The 19,241-nt window shown below is 41.1% G+C and overlaps 1 protein-coding gene across 6 annotated transcripts in view; it reads left to right on the top strand.

Annotated features, from left to right (window-relative positions):
• Positions 1–15,862: 15,862 nt before the first annotated feature.
• TUT7 (terminal uridylyl transferase 7) overlaps positions 15,863–19,241 on the top strand; it is a 32,411-nt gene continuing 29,032 nt past the window's right edge. For 4 of the 6 annotated variants that reach the window (XM_048932130.1, XM_048932129.1, XM_048932126.1 and 1 more), the window contains exons 1-2: positions 15,866–16,038; positions 18,198–18,724. In XM_048932130.1, the coding sequence (XP_048788087.1) occupies positions 18,229–18,724 (496 nt within the window). In that variant the 5' untranslated portion in view covers positions 15,866–16,038; positions 18,198–18,228. The other 2 variants (XM_048932131.1, XM_048932127.1) reach the window with 2 other exon arrangements.

Here is a 19,241-nt window from a genome sequence, read left to right as displayed (position 1 = left end):
ACATCTTACCTAAGACAACCAAATGAAAATGTCAACAGAGGAAAAAAATTATTTCAATATTTTGTTCCTTAGCTGCGCATTTTAGAAAGCAGGAACATGTAATCTCCAACTGCTGTAACTGATAAATAAAGTATGAAACAGCTGGTCAGCATATTTTGGGACAGATTTTTCTGCATACTTTTGCAGCCGTGTGCCAAGCCCTGAGAAGACACAGTAAACCAGAGCCTCCACAAGTATACATAGGCCTGTTTTCAGTCAAATCACCAAAGTTGTCTTGTGACACTCAAAAAAGACCTGGTTCATAACATATATTTCAAATGTGAGCTGTTTTGTTCTTGGAGTTCTGAAGGAGAGAGAGGAATATCTTTAAAGAAAAAAGTAATTGTAGCAAATGATAGAAATACCTCTGAAACTCTCAGATTTAAGCATCATCACCCAGGCTGGACTTTAACTTCTTGCACCTCTCCCATGCAATCGGAACAGGGCAGCCATGTCAATGGCACTTCTGAAGAACTCTCCTAGGTCCACTTGGCTGCTTCTGCAGAACAGGTTACACTGTAAGTGAGAGGCTCCCTGCTCACTGCAACACTGTGCTGCAGTCCCAGAAGTGCAGCTTTGTTGACTTTCAAAGATCTGCTTTAGGTCTACACAAGACTAGGGTGACCAGGATGGAAGCATTCAAAGAATGGTCAATTTTATTTAAATTTGTTGATGTTATTCATATCATCACACAGATCCAAGCCAGCAGTCAGTGCCTGCTCCTTGAAGGCTACAGCCAGGAGATGAAGGAGCCAGAAGTAGCCCAGGAGGCATCAGATTCAGTTGCAGGGATTTAGAAGCCACAGTGTAATCTAGCAAACATGCTACTTTAACCAAGTGCCATATACTTTTTCATTCTTTTCCTTTTGCGAAATCAGTTTATAAGTTGTTTTTACTTTTCCATGTAGATCTAACATATTCTCAAGCCCTTAGAAAGGATTCTATTGGCTTCACAAAGGTTTGGATCATGCCTTTAGCAATCCACCCATAGAAAAAAAAAGGGGGGGATAAAAAGAAAGCAGTGACTGTTTCTTTCTTTCCTTGCAGATTTGTATTGAAAGAAAAAGGGTCAGAATTTTTTCTATGCTATAATCAGGCATAGAGCTTTGAACAAAGATCAATGCCAGCATCCCACTCTGGAGGCGCCTACACTTCAAAATCCTTCCCTATCAGACAAGATACCAAAGGATACTCTTACATTTCTTCTGTGGTAAAAATGGGATATTTGGCGGGGGCAGTGGTATGTATTTACATGACTGACACAGTGAGAAATGTTTTCACAAGTAATGGCTGAAGGTAGGAAGAGGCTGCTCACCTATCTGCACTCCGCCACTTGTGTGTTTAAGAGGTCACATTTTCTTTAAAAAACAAGTTCAACATAAGTCTACAGGAGAGATGTTTTCTTCTCCCAGCACAGGCATCATGTACACCTTCATGTATCTTACATCTCAGAGCAATAACATACTCCAGGGCAAGTCACCTTCTTGATCATCCATTCTCAGGATGGCATTGTTACCCATGGAGCAGCTAACCAGAGAGCCTTGATGTTCACTCAGTGTGATCTTGTAGGTGGATGTGAATATCACATCCAGGCTAAGTGAGGGACCTTGAACACACAGAAGCTATAGTTACTCCCTGTTATATATAATAATATTTGTATTTACAGGATGAGCAGGAGGCCTGAGCATCTGTGTGTGATTTACTGGTTACTGACCTGTTAAATATTTGTTGCTAGGGAATGCTGCAATTGTGTTTTCACACAATGAAAGTGCCCTGGTTGTAAAAATCACCTTTGTACTACTTATAGCGCAAGGAATGTCATAGTTTCCAAATCCACTTAACCACCTAAGTAATATACTTTAACATGAGAATCTGATTCATTTTGCATTTTAATAGGTAAATGCAGTGAAAATTTGAGACATAGCAGCAGGCATTGCATTTGTAGCTAATTAAGGAAAACTGGATTGAGCCCAGATGTGGATTATGCAAAGTGATTACTGGTGTTCCTTAGAAGCTAATAATTTTGAAAGCATTTCCTTGTGCTTGTTCACTTTTTAAGTATGCCAAGATTAAAAAAAAAAAAAGCTTCTGAAAGGGGGAAAATAGGCTTCCACAGAATAAAGCTATCAATGGCAATTACTTCTATCGTTTCAAATTGATGTGTATGGTAGTTAATGATTGGGTTGCAGCCATTCTTTAAACCAAAACCTGCCAATGTGATTTCCAAAGTGAGCACAGCAAATAGTTTTCAGCTACTGAGTTAACAAACATAGAGCTTGGCATCCACTCCAATTCCCACTGGAACAATTTGTGACATTACGATATTTCATTTTTGTTCCAGAAAAAAAGACAACATAATAAATGTTAATTGTTAAAGATAAGACGGTGCTATGTCTAATTCCACCAAACAGCAGAGTGAACGAAGCTGTGGAGAACAATGGAGAACAAAGATAGTCCACCTGAGGAAAGGAGGCAGAATCTGGCTACCTAGAAGTTAAAGAATGATAGCACTATGTAAGGATCTTTAATAAAGCACTAAGAGATACAAAAAACTTACTATGTAAATAAGCAACTCAATAGGTTTAATTTTTTTTTTTTTTAACATAAACTGATTTTAATATTTTTGATAGGTTATCAAATATCCATCAGAAGCCTAGGGGAAGAAACTGCCAGAAAAATATAAGCAGTTCGAAGCTTGAATTTATGCTGTTTTTGTGGTGGGAAACTTGCCCAAGTGTTTGATTTTACAAAGCTGACAAGTGGTTTGGCAGTATCCACAGAAGCTTCTGCCTTCTTTCTTTTCCTTTTTTTTTTTTTAAATTTGTATTGATCTTGCTGTTAAATGCTAGTGATTCAGCATAACTCAGCCTTAGACACTTTTCAATTAAAAATATTGCCATTCTGAAATGCAGCCATTATAAATTTATATGATTTTTAAACACAATATGTCTCTCCTGGGTCTTTGTAATCAGTTTTTGAATTATTTTTCTCTATTTGTTGTAATTATGTTGGCAAATATTGTGGCATACAAAATAAATTTTGGTGGTGAAACAGAACAGACAAAATTTTCCATTTCCATTCTGTCTTGTTTGCACTAAATTGGACTCTCTTATATTTTGTTTCTGTTTCTAAAGATATTTACACCGTTTACTATCGTGCAAGCAAAAGGGAATTTTTTTACTCTGCACTTTCTCAGGCTATTGTCTCACATCCACAGCACTCACTCATAAGTCACGTTCAGCCCACAGATGCTGAGATGTCAAAGCAGACATGAGAGGTAGATACAGCCACACAGCTTACTGCAACAGGGTGCTGTAAGTCAAGTGCTGCATAGGCAGCCTTTGACTGGAAAACTTTGCAACCAAGGCAACAGGCAGGAAGGGGATGCAGACAGTGCAGGACAGCACTTCTCACTGTCCCAGAAGTTCAACTGCTATCAGTTTTTTTGAGGCACCAGCAAAAAGGATGGTCTTGAAAGAAAACAAGGATGTTTTGGAGCTGTTTCCCACAATTCTCCTTGAATGAGAGAATGATATCAGAAGTGAAAGCTCAAAGGCACTTGTTGGTTGTTTAGGAAAGTGTTGAAATCCTAGTCATCTGGGAAATTTTCAGTTAGTCTGGACAAGATAAATGTGTGGTAGGACAGGATCATGGGGAAGAAGGTTGTTGGATGTTGGTAACTGTTTTCTCTAGTAATTTTATTAAAAGAGACAACAGTGGACACAAATAATTCAAGTTGCACACTACAGATTTTCTTAAGATTCAGAGCAATATCGTGATGCATAAAAGATGTGTTATCAACACATATTTAATTATATCAGTTGAAACCCAAACAGAGGCATTTGCCAAAAAAAAAAAAAAAAAAAAAAAGTAGTGACAGGATAGTGAATAATTTTTGCACACAGACCTGACCTATGTTTAATCAAAGTGAGTGAGAATGAAAACACTCCAGCCTTAAAGAAATATATTTCAACTATTGTCCTGACTTTGCTGGATGCACAGAACTGTACAGACAAAATAGTCTTCATTAAACAGGGAAGTCATACACTGCATTCAGTAGCCTGATATGGAGCTATTACCTTATACACAGACATATGCTGGTTTTTTTTTCCATGTACTCACAAAACATCTGCTCTCTTCTTTGCTTAAATTTTGGCCTCAGTAGAAAGCAGCTTTTACTTTCTCAGCAAAATATTCCTAAATATAGCGATAAATACGGGAAAATATGTTACTATCTATGTGCATGCAGTGAAGAAATAAACGTGTCTATAAAGGTAATGTTTTATTCCAGCCCTATTATTAAAGCCTTGATTGTAAGATCTCTGGTCTGTTTTTCATTTCTTACAATGTTTGAATTTTTAAAAGCAATTACCAACAAAGTCTGGCAGAGGTAAAGTTGATTTTAAACCTTTCCAGTTTCAGTAATATACACAAGTGTTAATAGCTCAGTTAAAGATGTTTCTAGGAGTACACAAGAAAAAATACTGTTCTCCTATCCATCCCAGCAATACAAGAACTTAACTTCTGATTTGTGTTTTGATAGCATTTTTGGAGACTGAGGCTAAAGCATCAACAAGTTTCCCATGTACAGCTCTTAAAAACGTCTGTACCTTTAATGGCAATTTCCAGAGTATTACTGCAGGATAACAAAGCAAATATCCTTCACGTGATTTGGCCTTTTCAAAGATTTCTGCGGAGTTTCTTAACAGTCCTTCAGTTTCTTAGTCAAAGAGACCTCTTCATGTAAAACAAAGCTGTGTTTTCCCTCTGGCTTCAAGGTTGTCAACATAAATCCTACAGAACACAACACAGTGCGGGTGCAGTTCTGAAGAATTTGTGGCCTCCTAACTTTTATTCTCCAGTGTGTACTGGAAGCACCTGTAAAAAAGGAGTGAGATGCTCTCTGAAGGCCATGATGGGAGCCCCCCAGCCTCTCAAGCAGTGCATGTTATCTGCGTTTCAGAGTGTGTCCCATCACTGCCCTCAATACAACTTCTCACTACAGTGCTCCACATTAGGAGTCCCACTAGCATTGTGCTCATTTTCTCAGCTCCAGTGCTTCTCCCAGTGCCCTGGTTGCCACTGAGATTTCTCCCCAGGCCTTGCTAAACTGTGATTTTGAAAGGTTTCCATCTCAAAACCAGGAATCTGACCAGATTTGTTTGAAAATGGGACTAGTTTCATTCAAACCACGTCATAAACTTCAACAGAGTCTGGGTTTTGACTTCCTTGTGAAACTTGAAACCACATGTGTTCCACATGCTTTAGGGTTTTGTTGTGAATATCTTACACAGCTCTCTGGGAATAACCTTTTCTTGTGGGCTTTTAGCATTTCCTATCCCAGCCAGAACCATAAAAAGCAAAGACTGGAAAATATGAAAACTAAAATTATGTGGGAAAAGAGAGGACTTAACTTTTTAAGCCTCAGACAAAGTTTGTGTTCATTTAGAGCTCAGAGTCAAGTTTTGAATTAATCCTTGTTTTATTTAAACTGTTAGCCTTAATTAGGTGCACTCACGAGAAATCACTTCAGCTCTAATACAGAATCATAGAACTTGCAACACATGGAAATTATAAACACTTTGGAGTGACATGAGAGATGGGTGTTGGCTCTGCAGCAGCAGAAGAGCAAATATTTACAGTACATTAGGCTTTGCTTCGCTCCTAAATTATTATCTTCCCCTCTGGAATAATTTATTTTCCAAAGACAGATTGCTACTATTGCCAGTCCCCTCCCCATCAGCACCATGGCAGGCAATTCTTTTTCCTATATTTCTGTATTGAACTTTCTTGTTCTAGCTCTCCACAGATCCAAACGAGAACTAAGAAGTTCTTAATTTGCTGTCTCTTTTGTCCCTAAATCACACTTGAGCCTCTGGAATTATTGTAGTCCTCTGAGCTCCTCTGGTTTCTCATTTTCAAAATAAAGATACCAAATGTTAACTTCTTAACAGAGGTGTTAATTCACATCCATAAGAGGACTTTAAAATAGAAAGTTATATGTAATGTTAATTAGTGGTATTATGATTGCTTATTCCAAAAGCCCAAAGAAGCTGTTACTTTACGGATTACTTAAGTCAATGCTAAAATATTGCCATCTTTGATCTCACAGGATTCAGCTATGGAAAGTTAAATAGAATAAAAGAAACACTATGGCATAAAGGGGAAGAAATAATTACACATAGCATTTTTATTCCCCTGGTATAAATCTGCAGTGCATGATGTGCCATTAGGTTCTGCAGTAAATGTACAACATCCTGGCTTTGCGCTTACAATAGCTAAAACCATCTGTGTACGTGTAAAACCTTTGCTGGCAAGTTTCCATGTGTGGTTCATGCATTCCTTTGCCTGTGCAATTTGAAGCTGTCAAAAACTAATTAAATAATTATGTGGTTGTTACTGCAGCTGTGTGTATTCTTCATTACGCTATAAGGCTGCGGTTTGAGGCGCTCTCCTGCTCTGGGTTTCAAAATATTAGTAATGGAAGGTGTGTTGTCGGTGCATGTTCTGCTGCTGCCAGAAAAAGCAGAGAGGGAAGGGAACCATCTTTAATGTCAGTTTGTCACCACACTTTTTACTGCATTTTCCGATTACACAACACAGAGATGAAAATAAAAGTTAGCTCCTTGCGCAGGCAGAATTCTGCGTGGCCTGCCCTGCATGCAGGATCTCGGGAAATCCCTGAAGGGCCCTTCTGGCAGGTGTGTGACCAAAGAGCGGCTCTGCAGCGCTTCCAGGCCTGCAGAGGTGGACTGTGGGTTGACAGCAGGAAAGTGAGACAGAGAGTGGTCTCCTCCTAGACCAGGCCCAGGCTGCTCTAAGCCCCGCTCCTGACTCAGCCCCATGGGCCCCTCCTCCCTGTGACTGGATTTGGGGTGACAGTGTGTCATCTCCTCCAAGAACAAATTGAGTTGACTTAGCAGCAATTGCAATTAATCTTGATCTTAGCCTGAGGTGCTGTACAGATGCAACACAGCATTGCTTAATTTAGTCTTTGGCCAAATTATGACACTGTCACTCACCAACATAAGTTTTCCATTGAATAACAAGAAACTGTCTCTGCAGTAAAATAATTCCTGGCTCCACTACCTAGTGGAAATAACTTTTGTAATGATAAAAACATAGCTATCATTTACATTGACTAAAACAGCGTAAGTGGGCAGCAGAAGGGCAGTCAGTGGACATAGGACATAACCCTACCTTGTGTCTGGTGACCATGTGCAACAGAAGAAGAGGAAGCAGCCCATTGTGAAGGCAGGTAAGATCTCCTCATCAGGAAAGGTACTTCTCAGGACCACTTAATGAAGCTGCTCAGTCAGCCCATAGGTAGATAGAGCTGCTATTTCCATAACAAAACAGAAGATATCAAGGATGTTTTCCATTGCTGTGGAAGAAATGCCCTGTTTCCACATTTTAGAATTTTAGAAACAGCACAGCTGTTGGAGTAACAGCAGCAGCAGCAAAGCTGACTGTTACAGAATATCTCCAATTTATTATATTTATGGAGCAACTTTAGTTTTAATAAGGCTTTCCTCTAATTTGTGGAACTGTATCATCACATCTACAGTTGTCTGCTTGGCTAAATGTTCAAAAATACTAATAACGGGAAAATTCCAGACACTGACTTTTAAAAAAATATTTTTCTTGTATGCACCCACGGTATAATACATCAGGGTAGATGCTTTCCTCCTCATGTTTTCACATGATTTATAACTATTGGCCCAGAAGATACACAGTCTTTCTCCGTCTGCTCAACAATCATTTATTACCTAAAGCAATTTGTTTGGTAAGTGCCCTTCTCAGATCTTCCCACAGAAAGCATGCAGGTGAGTAGTAAAAAATTCCTGAAAACTAAAGCTAGGAGACAAAAAAGCTGCTTTCAGAAAATCCAGGCTGGAAGCTAACAGCTTTGAGTGGCCTATGCCTCTGGGTCCCTCTCGTGGCCCAGCAAAAAAGAAAAGCTGTTGCCAACCCCTGTACACAGTCCAACACACCGATACACAGGCAAGTACAATACATCGGAAGGACAGACATGCTGGTAATCTGTGTGAGAGCTGATCTGAACCTGTTTCTCATTAATCTTCCATCTATTGAAATTCCAGGGAAATACCACGTAGAGTCAAATGGCACAACTTCATTTTCATGTTTACCTCACACGGTCTTATAAATGTAATGAAACTACTGCAGATTACTATCCAACATGCTTAAAGGGTGTCAGAAGATGATTGCATTTCATATAGCTTCCAGATCTATATTCAGGGTTGTATATTCAGTATTTCTTACATTCCAGACTTGTGTGTTATGTTCTTAGTAATTAGGAAGTAATTTCCTAAGCACAGTCAGAGCAAACTTTGTTTGGGGCAGTGTACATTTGCTTTTGGGGGGGGGGGGGGGGGGGGGCTCTTTGTTAATAACTGAATATTATAATCAACATCATCTGCTTTCTTTGAGTTGAAGCTTTTTTACAAGCTAAAAACATCAGGAAAAGCTTCAGGCAAGTAGGCAACAGCCTGATATTGTAAATTTGGGAAAGACAGAGGGAAAGTCAAGGACTGACCAAATATCTTTAAAAATATATAGCTTTGGCTGAAGCATCAAGGGGCTTTTGGCACCTGCCTCCATCCAAGCAGCAAGAACTGACACCAGAAAATAAAGTGCTGTGCCAGCATGTGCTGGATCCTGCAGATCCTGCAGTTTCAAGGGCAACAGAACTGTTCTGCTCAATTCACCTGCTCTCACTACTGGTAAAGATGCTAATTGGGCATGAAAGGTGTGAGGAGATACAAAGCAGCAGCTGAGCAAAAAGATCAGTGCAGCATCTGATGCTGCAAAAGTTAGCAACATGCAGGGCAGTATGTGCCAATGAGGGAGGCTCATCAGAAAAAAGACTATAAAGGCAGCCCTCGCTTCACAGTCACCCAGTTGCCAGCACCAGCTATGAACACGCTAACCTCTGCTAACCAGATGTATGGCAACCTCACATCCTTTTTACTGCCTGAGGGCCCATCCTCACAGGGCCTTGGGGATCTCTTCATTCTTTCAGATACAACTCTGAGTAATATTGGTTGTTTTCTTCAAGAAAATTGTATTGCAATGTTACTTGTCCCACTTTCCCCCTCCAAGAGGTCCTGGAGCTGCCAGGGACTCCTCTGTGCCATTTTCTCCTACCTCCAACTGATTCCTCCCAGTTTTCTTCTACCTGCATTGCCTTCCTCTGCAGTGTACGTAAGTGCGTACTTAAGCACTTAAGTATAAGCACCAGCTATACCACTTCCACAAAATCATACATGCTTGTCCCCAAAGAGCTATTTTGATCCCAGAAAGTAGAGAAATAAATTCAATTTCACTTATGCTAAGGAGAATCTTTAAGTCACTCCAGTTTATTTACAGCATTGGCTTGCTGTGCTTGTTGCAAAGAAACTGACAAAGGCAGAATGATATGCTTGAGATCAAGCGTATATATACTGGCACATTCATCAAACAAACAGGCAGCATCATGTGTAACAATTTACATAGCCAAGTTTGGCAACCAGACTGCATACATGCTTTCTTGGAAGCTGTAAATAACAAAAGATATAAAAATGTCCAGACAAAACTTCATTTTTCTTTCCAAATAATCTAGAATCCACTTATCTAATGACACAACAGCAAGAAGACAATCTAAAGCTTTTGGCTTAAGTCTTTCCACTTTATTTGTTTATCCATTTCAGAAAATGCCCATCAAGCACAAGCAGACCATCAGGCATCTGGTCTCAAATCCAGTGGAAGTGCTTCCCTTTTTATTGAAAGCTGCTGGAGAAAGAACTTGCAGCTGCAGGGACAAGGAAGACATGCTGTGCCACCACAGGTGCTGGTGCCACAGGTCAAAATGCTGTCTTCACATGAGCCAGTGGAGACCATATCCAACACAGTTCCATTCGCCTACTCCAGAGATGTGTTGACACAGGAGATAACTGCTCGAGAGCAGAATGATTTTCTGGATCCTCCTGTTGTGCAGATGTGAATTATTAATGCTATGTTTTCAGGAGGAAAAACATAGGAAATCATGACAAAATGAACAATATTACATAGCATAATTCTTCATCTGCCTGTAGTGTCCCACTAATGACACAAAAGCAATTTAAAACATAAACAAACATTTTCAATTTAAATACCTAATGATAACATGGGGATCTTATGTAACTAGTCTGATTCTTAGAGGTACAGAACACCACCATGTAATTCAGGATGACTCACTCTGATAAAGGCCAGTACTTATGACTCAAGATGACCATCTTGAGAAAATCTTGGTGTAAGATGATCCATGTTTTTTCCTGAACCATAGTAATTTTCTGTTTATGAAGTCAAAAGAAATATATCAGTTCCCGTGAAATGAGTATTCAGTCCCTCATATTTACACATTCACACACAAACAGATATATATATCTAGCTGTGTGTATGTAGGCTGTATTTAATGAAAGCATTTCACAGAGTCACAGAATCACAGAAACATCAAGGCTGGAAAAGACCTACAAGATCATCCATTCCAACCATGCACCTATCACCAATAGTTCTCACTAAACCGTACCCCTCAACACAAAATCCAAAAGTTCCTTGAACACCTGCAGGGCCTGTTCCTGCTGGCAACACCGTTCCTGATGCAAGTGATTTAATTTAATTTAATTCATTTTATAAAATTATATTTCTTACAAACAGTAAATTAGTAAAGTCAATACTATTGATGTACTTCTTAAAACAAGAAATTCTCACAACAAACATCTTGTCAAGTTCTGTACTTCTAATTTATGATGATGTTCAGAAATTCAGTCAACCTGGGAACTAAAAAACATGTGGGTGTTGTAAAACTATCCACTGTAATAAAACAGTTGCAACATTTTTAGCCAGCTGAGGAACTGGGAATTAGGCTGATGGAAGGGATTATTGCTTAATATTTTCCGTAACATCAGCAATCTTGTCAAAATTCCCTGGTTGCTCTAAGTGTAGGAGACGTCTGTTTTATGGGGTGAGCACATATCCTGTAATGTCTGCCATGAAATAGCGTCACAACCAGGCTTCATTACCCGTTCACACAGTAAGCCTGGTTTACACTTCAGAGTGCTGTGGAAAAATCACACCTTTGGTCCTTATGCCACAAAAAACCTAATTGTAGATAGTTCTTCAGACTGACAAATCCTCTGGCCAGTATCATGTATTTCAGGTTGAGAATGACTACAGGCTGTACCACCAAGCAAATCATTTTGCCATTTACACTGCACTGTGCAAACTTCTGCTAGAAGGATCTCCCTGTATAGCTGTCTCTTACCCAGCTCATGGATTGTAACTAAGGGCACAAATCCCAGTTGGAGGCCAGTCTCTAGCAGTGTGCCCTAAGAGTCGATACTGGGACTAAATATACTTACCATTTTCACAAACAATCTGAACACTGGTATGGGGTGCATCCTCACCAAGCCTGCAGAAAATACAGAACTATGAAGAGAGACTTCATTTTGTCATGCTGTGCTGTCATCTGAGCTAGAGAAATGGTCTCAGAGGAACCTCATGAAATTTAATGAATTGAACTGGTCTACAAATAATTGAGTTGTTTTGCATCTGGGGAAGAACAACACCATGCATCAGTATGTTCCTGGAGATGAAAGGGCTGAAAAAGTCATTCTACCAAGAACATCCAGAGTGTACTAGTGGATGACAAATTGACAATGAACCTGCAGCATGCACTCCAGGCAAAGAAGGCCAACAGCTAATAGCACTAACACCCCACGTTGAGGGAGGTGATCCTTCACCTCTGCTCAGCACTGGTGAGACACATCTGGAGAGCTGGGCCTGCTCTCAGCTTCCCAGCACAAGAGAAACACGGACATATTGAAGCAACTCTGACAGAGGGGCATAAATATGATATGGAGATTGTAGTATCTTTCACACACGGAGAGGCTGAGAGAGCTGTGCCTGTTCTGCTGCTAAAAGAGTGTTACAGTGTGTATAAATACATGATGAGAGAACCTAAGAAGAGGGAGGCAGACTCTTCTCAGTAGTTCTTGCTGATTGAACAAGAGGAAGTGGGCACAAACTAGAACATACTGGATTCCAAGGGAGCATGAGAAAACAGTCTATTACTGTGAAGGTGGTCAAACAGGCACAGGTTGCCCAGAGAGGCTGAAGCATCTCCATCTTTGGAGATACTTAAAAACCCAGATGGACAGTCCAATGTAACTTGCTTTAGATGACTCTACTTGATAGAAGGGCATTGATCTCAACATGATCTCAAGAAATCCCTTTCAGGCTCAGCCATTCTGTGACCCATTGATTCTGTGACAGTGGTACTGACAAACCTTCAGGACCTGTGTACTGTGAAGGACAAAGATCTGAATCCCTGGAAAAACAACAACTTCTATCAATGGAAAGGGTGATGCTTTGCATTTATGGTATTTTTCCCCAGGCCCTTTATTTTTTAGATTATCCGTTTTATAAGAGTTCTAAGCATGCTGCATGCCTGAGCCCAACTGAGACAACTCTCAGGAGAAGATAAGGTACAGTGGTCATCTAGTGATTTGTTAGAATAACACTGACTGTTAGCTAAATATATTTTGCTTACCTCACTTTTACAGCCTTTGTAAAAGAGAAAATATTTCAGAGAAAATATTCAAGTGAAAGTGAGGGAGAATAAGAAAGGCTTCAAAAGAGTACAGTCTATTGTAAAATACTCCTGTAGGCACTGTTCACACAGAGAACAAATACTTGGAGGTGGCACAGGGAGGCATAGACTTGCTAACTTTAATCAAGTGAGCCTAGGGAATGGCAGACATATCAGCAGGAACATGAGCCTGAAAGTGCAGGCAAATTATGACTCGCCAGGTGACGCTGAAGCCTGTGCTGACATTTTCCCCCCACTGTTGTCCTTTCCCAGGCTAGCTAAATTTGTGTTGTTTTCACACTTTTATTTTGCTGCATAAGAATGTTTTTAGGTCTTGATTTCACTGACAGTTCATCTGAGTTACAGCTTTTCAGCAATTCTTTTGAATCTGCTGCCATCTACTGAACACAAATCAAGCTGTAATTTATGGTTTTTGCGGTCAGCAGTGCATGTTTTGAGCTTCTAAGACATTCAGGGTTTTGTCCCACTCCCCTTCCACTTCAAGGTGCAGCTTACAGTGTGGTAAGTTTTGCGTGCATTTTCGTAGTAGGCTGCCAGATGTAAACGATTAACTGATAAAGGGCTAATTCTGTGTATATACCCTCTGTGTCCATGTGTAAATGACTTTATTTTCAGCACCTGGGGATTTTCATTAGATTGCTCTCCACAGATAAATTCATGCTTGAATATCTCTGTCAAAACAAAATAATTCTTAAAAGTTGTGAGCATCTAAAACTTTGACTGAGCCAGGTTGTCTGCACAGAAGTACATCAGTGAGCTGCAGCGTCTTCAGGAAAATCTCACTGTAAAATATCTAGCTGACAAGTTTCTGTCTAATTTGGAAGTTAAGCAATCTTTCATTCACTTGGACAAGCAGCAACATTTTCAATACTTCTTAGCTGCTTTCGAAGCCGGGAGTGATTCAACAGTGAAATTTAGAAGTGAGAGACTGCAAATGAGTGACGAGGCTCCAAGAGATAGCTGACAGTCAAAACACGTGCTCTGCTTCCTGCCACTCCTGCTCCCAGGCAACTCCATCACCTTTAGTACCAGTATGGTGGGTTTCTGACACTGGCTTACTTCGATTTAGCTTACAGAACGAGAGTAAAACCTGATTGTTTGTCATTTTGTCATTTTGGTTTTTTGTTTGTTTGTTTTTGTTTTGTTTTGTTGTGTTTTGTTTTTGTTTTTCTTTCTGGGGAAAACTTCCCTAGTAGAAAATAGTATGCTTCACAACAAAAAATGCTTAATTAACAAATGTACTAAATACTTGTTTTGGCTGAGATAGTAGCTGGCAAGTTCTGTGTTTTGGATTTTTGATGAAAATAGTAGCATTAACACACCACTATTTTTAGTTGTTGTTGTTAAACAGTGCATACAAAAAAACAAGGACTTTTCAGTTTATTATGCTGTTCTGCATGTGGAGGCGTGCAGGCAGTTTGGATGGGACACAGTCAGGACTGCTGGCACAAACTCGAAAAAGTTCTCCATACCCATACCACATCAAGTTCAACCATAAAACTGGGGAAAATTGGCTGGGGTATTTGCTTGGAGACTGGCTGGGCATCACCCCACTAGAGGTAAGCAATAGTATTCTGCATAAGTTGTTAGGGCTTTTTTTGTTGTTACTGTATTCTCTTTGATGGGGTGGGGGTGCTTTTTGTTTTCTTTTCCTTCTTACCTACTCTGTCCCTACTTCAACCTGTGAGGTCTCACAATTCTTTTTTTGTTGTTGTTCTTTTCCTAAAGAAAGAAAGCATGTGAGGAAGGGCTGTGAATGAACATCTGCATGGCGCTTTGCTGTCCGCTGGGTCAAAGCACAATATGAAGCTAAGTATATGTAGTTATGGAGAAACTGGAAATGTAATGACCAGCTTAAGCTGGAACAAAAAGTCTGTGTCAGATTCAATATCAGTGCTGAAGTAATCCACAAATTAGATGTCTTTAAAAACAAAATATGGTTCTGTAATAGCCAGTAGTCTGACTTACACATATCTAGCCTGTCTTCATGAGATATGGTCTTCTAGTTTTTTTTGTTTTTTTTTTTATTTCAAGAACTTATATTTTTTTATATTCAAGAACTTAACAAGCTCTACTAATTCTCTTTCCCACCCACTTACAGCACAGCACCTTTTTATCATTACCACTCTTGTATTTGTCTGACAGTCATTTGTCTCCCCAGTCTGCTGAAAGGAAGTGTAATGGTGGATGGGTAAAAGGGTAAAAGTGGGTAAATGATGGGTAAAAGGGTAAAAGATTGGTAAAAGTGAAAGGGTAATGGTGTTTGATAAGCTGGACATGAGCCAGCAATGTGCCCTCTCCCAGAAAGTCAACTGCATCAAAAGAAGCGCTGCCAGCAAGTTAAGAGATCCTGCCTCTCTGCTCTGCACTGGTGAGGCCACACCTGGAATACTGCATCCAGATGTGGGAAGAAATGTCTCCACCTCGAAGTGTGAATAGCATTGCACTCAGTGCCTATTCTCCAAGTTACTTGTACTCGTGACTCTTTTTGTGACTGTTCAGATCAATGTATTTACTCTTTTGTTACAAGGATAATGACTGAAGTACCACAAAAATCTTCTCATGTTAGCTGGACTGCCTTTGCCGAGGCTGGCTGATACACTGCACATTTGCAGCAAGGAGCCTGTTCAGCAACCTCAAGTACTGCGTTCACTTTTTGGCCCCTCGCTACAAGAAAGACATTGAGGCCCTGAAACGTGTCCAGAGAAGGGCAACAAAGTTGGTGAGGAGTCTGGAGAACAAGTCTTATGAGGAGCTGCTGAGAGACCTGGGATTGTTCAGTCTGGGGAACAGCAGGCTCAGGAGAGACCTCATTTCACTCCACAACTTCCCAAAGGGAGGGTGTGACGAGGAGGGGTTTGGCCTCTTCTCCCAAGCAACGAACAGGACCCGAGGAAACAACTGCAAGTTGTATCAGAGGAGGTTTAGATTAAACATAAGGAAAAACTTTTTCTCTCAGAGGGTGGTCAGGCACTGGAATGGCTGCCCAGGGAGGTGGTGGAGTCACCGTCCCTGGCAGCGTTCAAGAGACATCTGGATGAGGAGCTGCGAGATATGGTTAAGTGCTTGTGGTAGCAGTGGTAATGGGAGGACGGTTGGACTGGATGATCTTGTAGGTCCTTTCCAACCTTGTGATTCTATGATTCTATGACCTACGTTGGAAACCCCATGATCACTTAATGGCGGCGCACAGTACGGCGAACCACTGGCACAGCAGGCACCGCCATGCGAGCGGGAGGCGGGGCCGGGTTGCCGGAAGAGCCGCGCGGACGGCGGCGTTGAGGGAACGGCAGCGTTTCCGCCCCGACGTAATGGCGGGGAGGCGGTAGGGGTCGGAGTGTCGGCGGCTGGTGAGTGCCCTTCTCTCGGCGAATGGCGGCCGGGAGGGGCCTCCCGCCGGGTTCCCGGGCGCCCTCTCGCCGAGCGTCTCCCCCGACCGAGTTTCCGCGCCTGCGGCGGCCCGGGCCGTGGCCTTTACTCCTTCCTTCCCTTCCTCCCTTCCTCCGCTCAGCGCCGGGGTGGTTGCTGTAGGGGCCGAGCGGGGAGGTAGGAGGCGGGCCGGAGCCGTGTGCGTGCTGCGAGGAGGGCTGGAAGAGGGGGCTGCGGGGCGAACGAGGGTCCCGGGCTTAGCAGCGCGTGTCCTGCGTGGCGTTGACGGCGCCCTTCCCTGCGGCAGCCGGCCGGTAGCTTGGCGGCACTGTCCGCTCCTCCCGACCCCGCGGGGGGTGCCTCTCGCACCGGTGGCGTTGCTGCTGACCGCTGGCCGTCCGGAGCCACTTGAGTGCCGCGCCCTGCCTCGTGTCAGCTGCGGGGTGAGGCCGGGGCACGCCGAGCGTCCTGCCCGACCTGTGCGTGGGCGTGGGCTGGGCTCGCGAGGTGACTGCGGAGGGACCTGTTTAATAAGAAGTTGGTGGCAGCTTCTTACCTAGCATAAGAAGCAAGTCCAGTTTGTACTCGCTATTGTTATTGGTTCCTACTTAGAATGACTGCACCCCTGCCGTAATGTGCAACTGACTGAGTTCAGGTCTTCGGAGAGGGACCCAAGAGCTGTCACTGTTGTAAGAACAGAGCTCTGCTTATGTGGTGGTTACGTACTGAAAGCTTCAGGCTGGTAGGAAGCAGACACTGAGATATGGTATACTGGTGCCTTTGGAGCCTGCAGAACTTTTTTATATGTATGTATATGCACATATGTAAATGTATGTACATACACATGTGAGTGTGTGTATAGGTGTAGATAGATATCTATAAAATCAAGCATCCAATATCCATACTGAATACATTAGAAGTGAATTATCTACTGCCTCAGTAGTTCTGTAGCTTTCTCTGCAGTCTTAAGTGCATAAATCTTCTGAAAGAGAAAAAAATTCCAGTTTGGTTGTATATGGCTAGATTTCAATTATGTAAAATATGGTGTAGTTGCACGGACTGATTTTTCTTTATTTGGTTTAACATCTCTTCCAGATAACTCTCCTTTCCTAGTCTCCCAGGTTTAAGTTAGCTCCTTAATTACAGTACTCTGAAAGCTTTTTATGGTAAGAAAACAGACGTGGTAAAGTCTGGGGTGCATATTGGCAGCCCATGTTTTTTAGGCAATACTGTATGTAATAGTAGTATGAAATATGCATTTTTACTACCCAATAATATGAAACCTCTGAGTTCTGGAAGAGGTAAAAAGTGCAAAGTCCGTTAGCAGCTAAGGTTTTTTTTATCACTGGGTGATGTTTGCCTCAGACCAATTGTTGCTCATCTGTAACACTGATCACGATTTTAATTCTTAACAAAGTGAACAGTGTCTGCAGAGATGACGGTGGGGGATGATATTTGGATGATGATTTTAATTAGCTTTTCATAGAATCGTAGAATGGCTTGAGTTGGAAGGGACACCAAACATCATCAAGTTTCAACCCTGTGTCACAGGTAGGGCCACAAACCTGCATATCTTATACTAGACCAGGCTGTCCAAGGCCCCATCCAGCCTGGTCTTGAACACCTCCAGGGACAGGGCACTCACGGCCTATCTGGGCATCCTGTTCCAGCACCTCACCACTCTCTCCTTAAAGAACATTGCCTGACATCCAATCTAAATGTTCCGTCCTTGAGTTTAAAATCATTCCCTCTTGTTCCATCACTTTGGAGCATTGCCTTTACTGCTGCCTAAATACTCTGTGTGTACCAGAGTTTGTTCTGTGACACTTTAAAAGTTCTATACTGAGCTGAGTATACTGAGGGAAAGAAGAAAAAAAAAAAAAAAAAAAAAAAAAAAAAAAAAAAAAGGCCATGGACTATCACTGCATTTTGTGAACCAGCTTTAGACATTTCAAGAGGAGAAGCTTATATTAATTTTGAATTTTATTTGATTGAAGTAAAATTTCATTTTCACCAAGATGTTCCTGTCTTTACGGTATTACAGAGCTAGGGCTTTTATTTTTGAGATTTCAGTAACCAGTACGTCTGTATTTATTGGTTGATTATTTTTAAAATACTCCTTTTAACTTTTATTTTCTAGGTGTGAACCACAGAATCAAATAGCAATAACTATGGGAGACACTGCGAAGCCTTATATTACCAAACAAAGTAAGGAACCAGAGATAATATTTGAAGAAGAGTTCAAAGGAGGTCTCTCACGGAAAGACTACCAAGTAACAGATGAATATGGAAATGGCCATAGCAATAAAATAGATATCAGCCTGCAGAAGAAGAAGGGAACACCAGGTCATTATGGAGGTAGTCCCAGACGAGGACCACGTACTGTTTTCAGTAGCCCAAATTCTCTTAAAAATATAACTCCCAGTCCAGGGTCAAAGTTGAGTGACACTCAAAAAGACCAAATAAAGAAGTGGATATCTGATGACCACCGTGGTAATTCTGAAAACCGGAGAGACTACAGATCTGGAATCTGGATTCCCACGCATAACAGAACAAGAAAGGACTCTTTTCACGAAGTTGAAGGTGCAGGAAACAGAAATGTAAGACGACAACTTCAGAAAGACTTAGCAGATGAAGACGTGTCAGACTTGCAGAGAGGAAGCTCTGGTAATCAAGATGTTTGTTATTATACATACTATTTGGTACCTTTCTGTATATGTTAATGAAAAGTAAAATTTCTACAATCGCTGTTAAATCAAAAAAATGTTTTTGTTCTGTCATACAATGCAAATTTACTCTATTATGTTGAATCACTTTAAACAAGTTGGCACAGTGTGTGGTATAGAACTTGTTTTATAAATTGTGTTAGGTTTTATATGGTACAGAAATTACAACAACTGTATGTTGTCCCTGTTTGCAGTTTTCCAGGTATGGTTTGATTGAATCTGTTAATAGATAGAGATAATTAATTTAGGTTGCTACAGGATAAAATTCTAGAGTTGCCATTGAAGTCCATAAAAGTGCATATTAATGAAGACTGAAAACAATGTGTCGGAGATGTTGTGAGAACTTAATGCTCACAAGTAAGTAGTGCAGTAAGAACAAATAATGTATTTCCCATAAAGTCATAAGTATAATCAGAACTTCAGTGAATCTGAGTATGAGAAAAAAGTGTAAGTAGACT

This window comes from Lagopus muta, chromosome Z (assembly GCF_023343835.1).
Source record: "Lagopus muta isolate bLagMut1 chromosome Z, bLagMut1 primary, whole genome shotgun sequence".
NCBI lineage: Eukaryota > Metazoa > Chordata > Aves > Galliformes > Phasianidae > Lagopus > Lagopus muta.
This window is presented reverse-complemented; position numbering and strand designations above follow the sequence as displayed.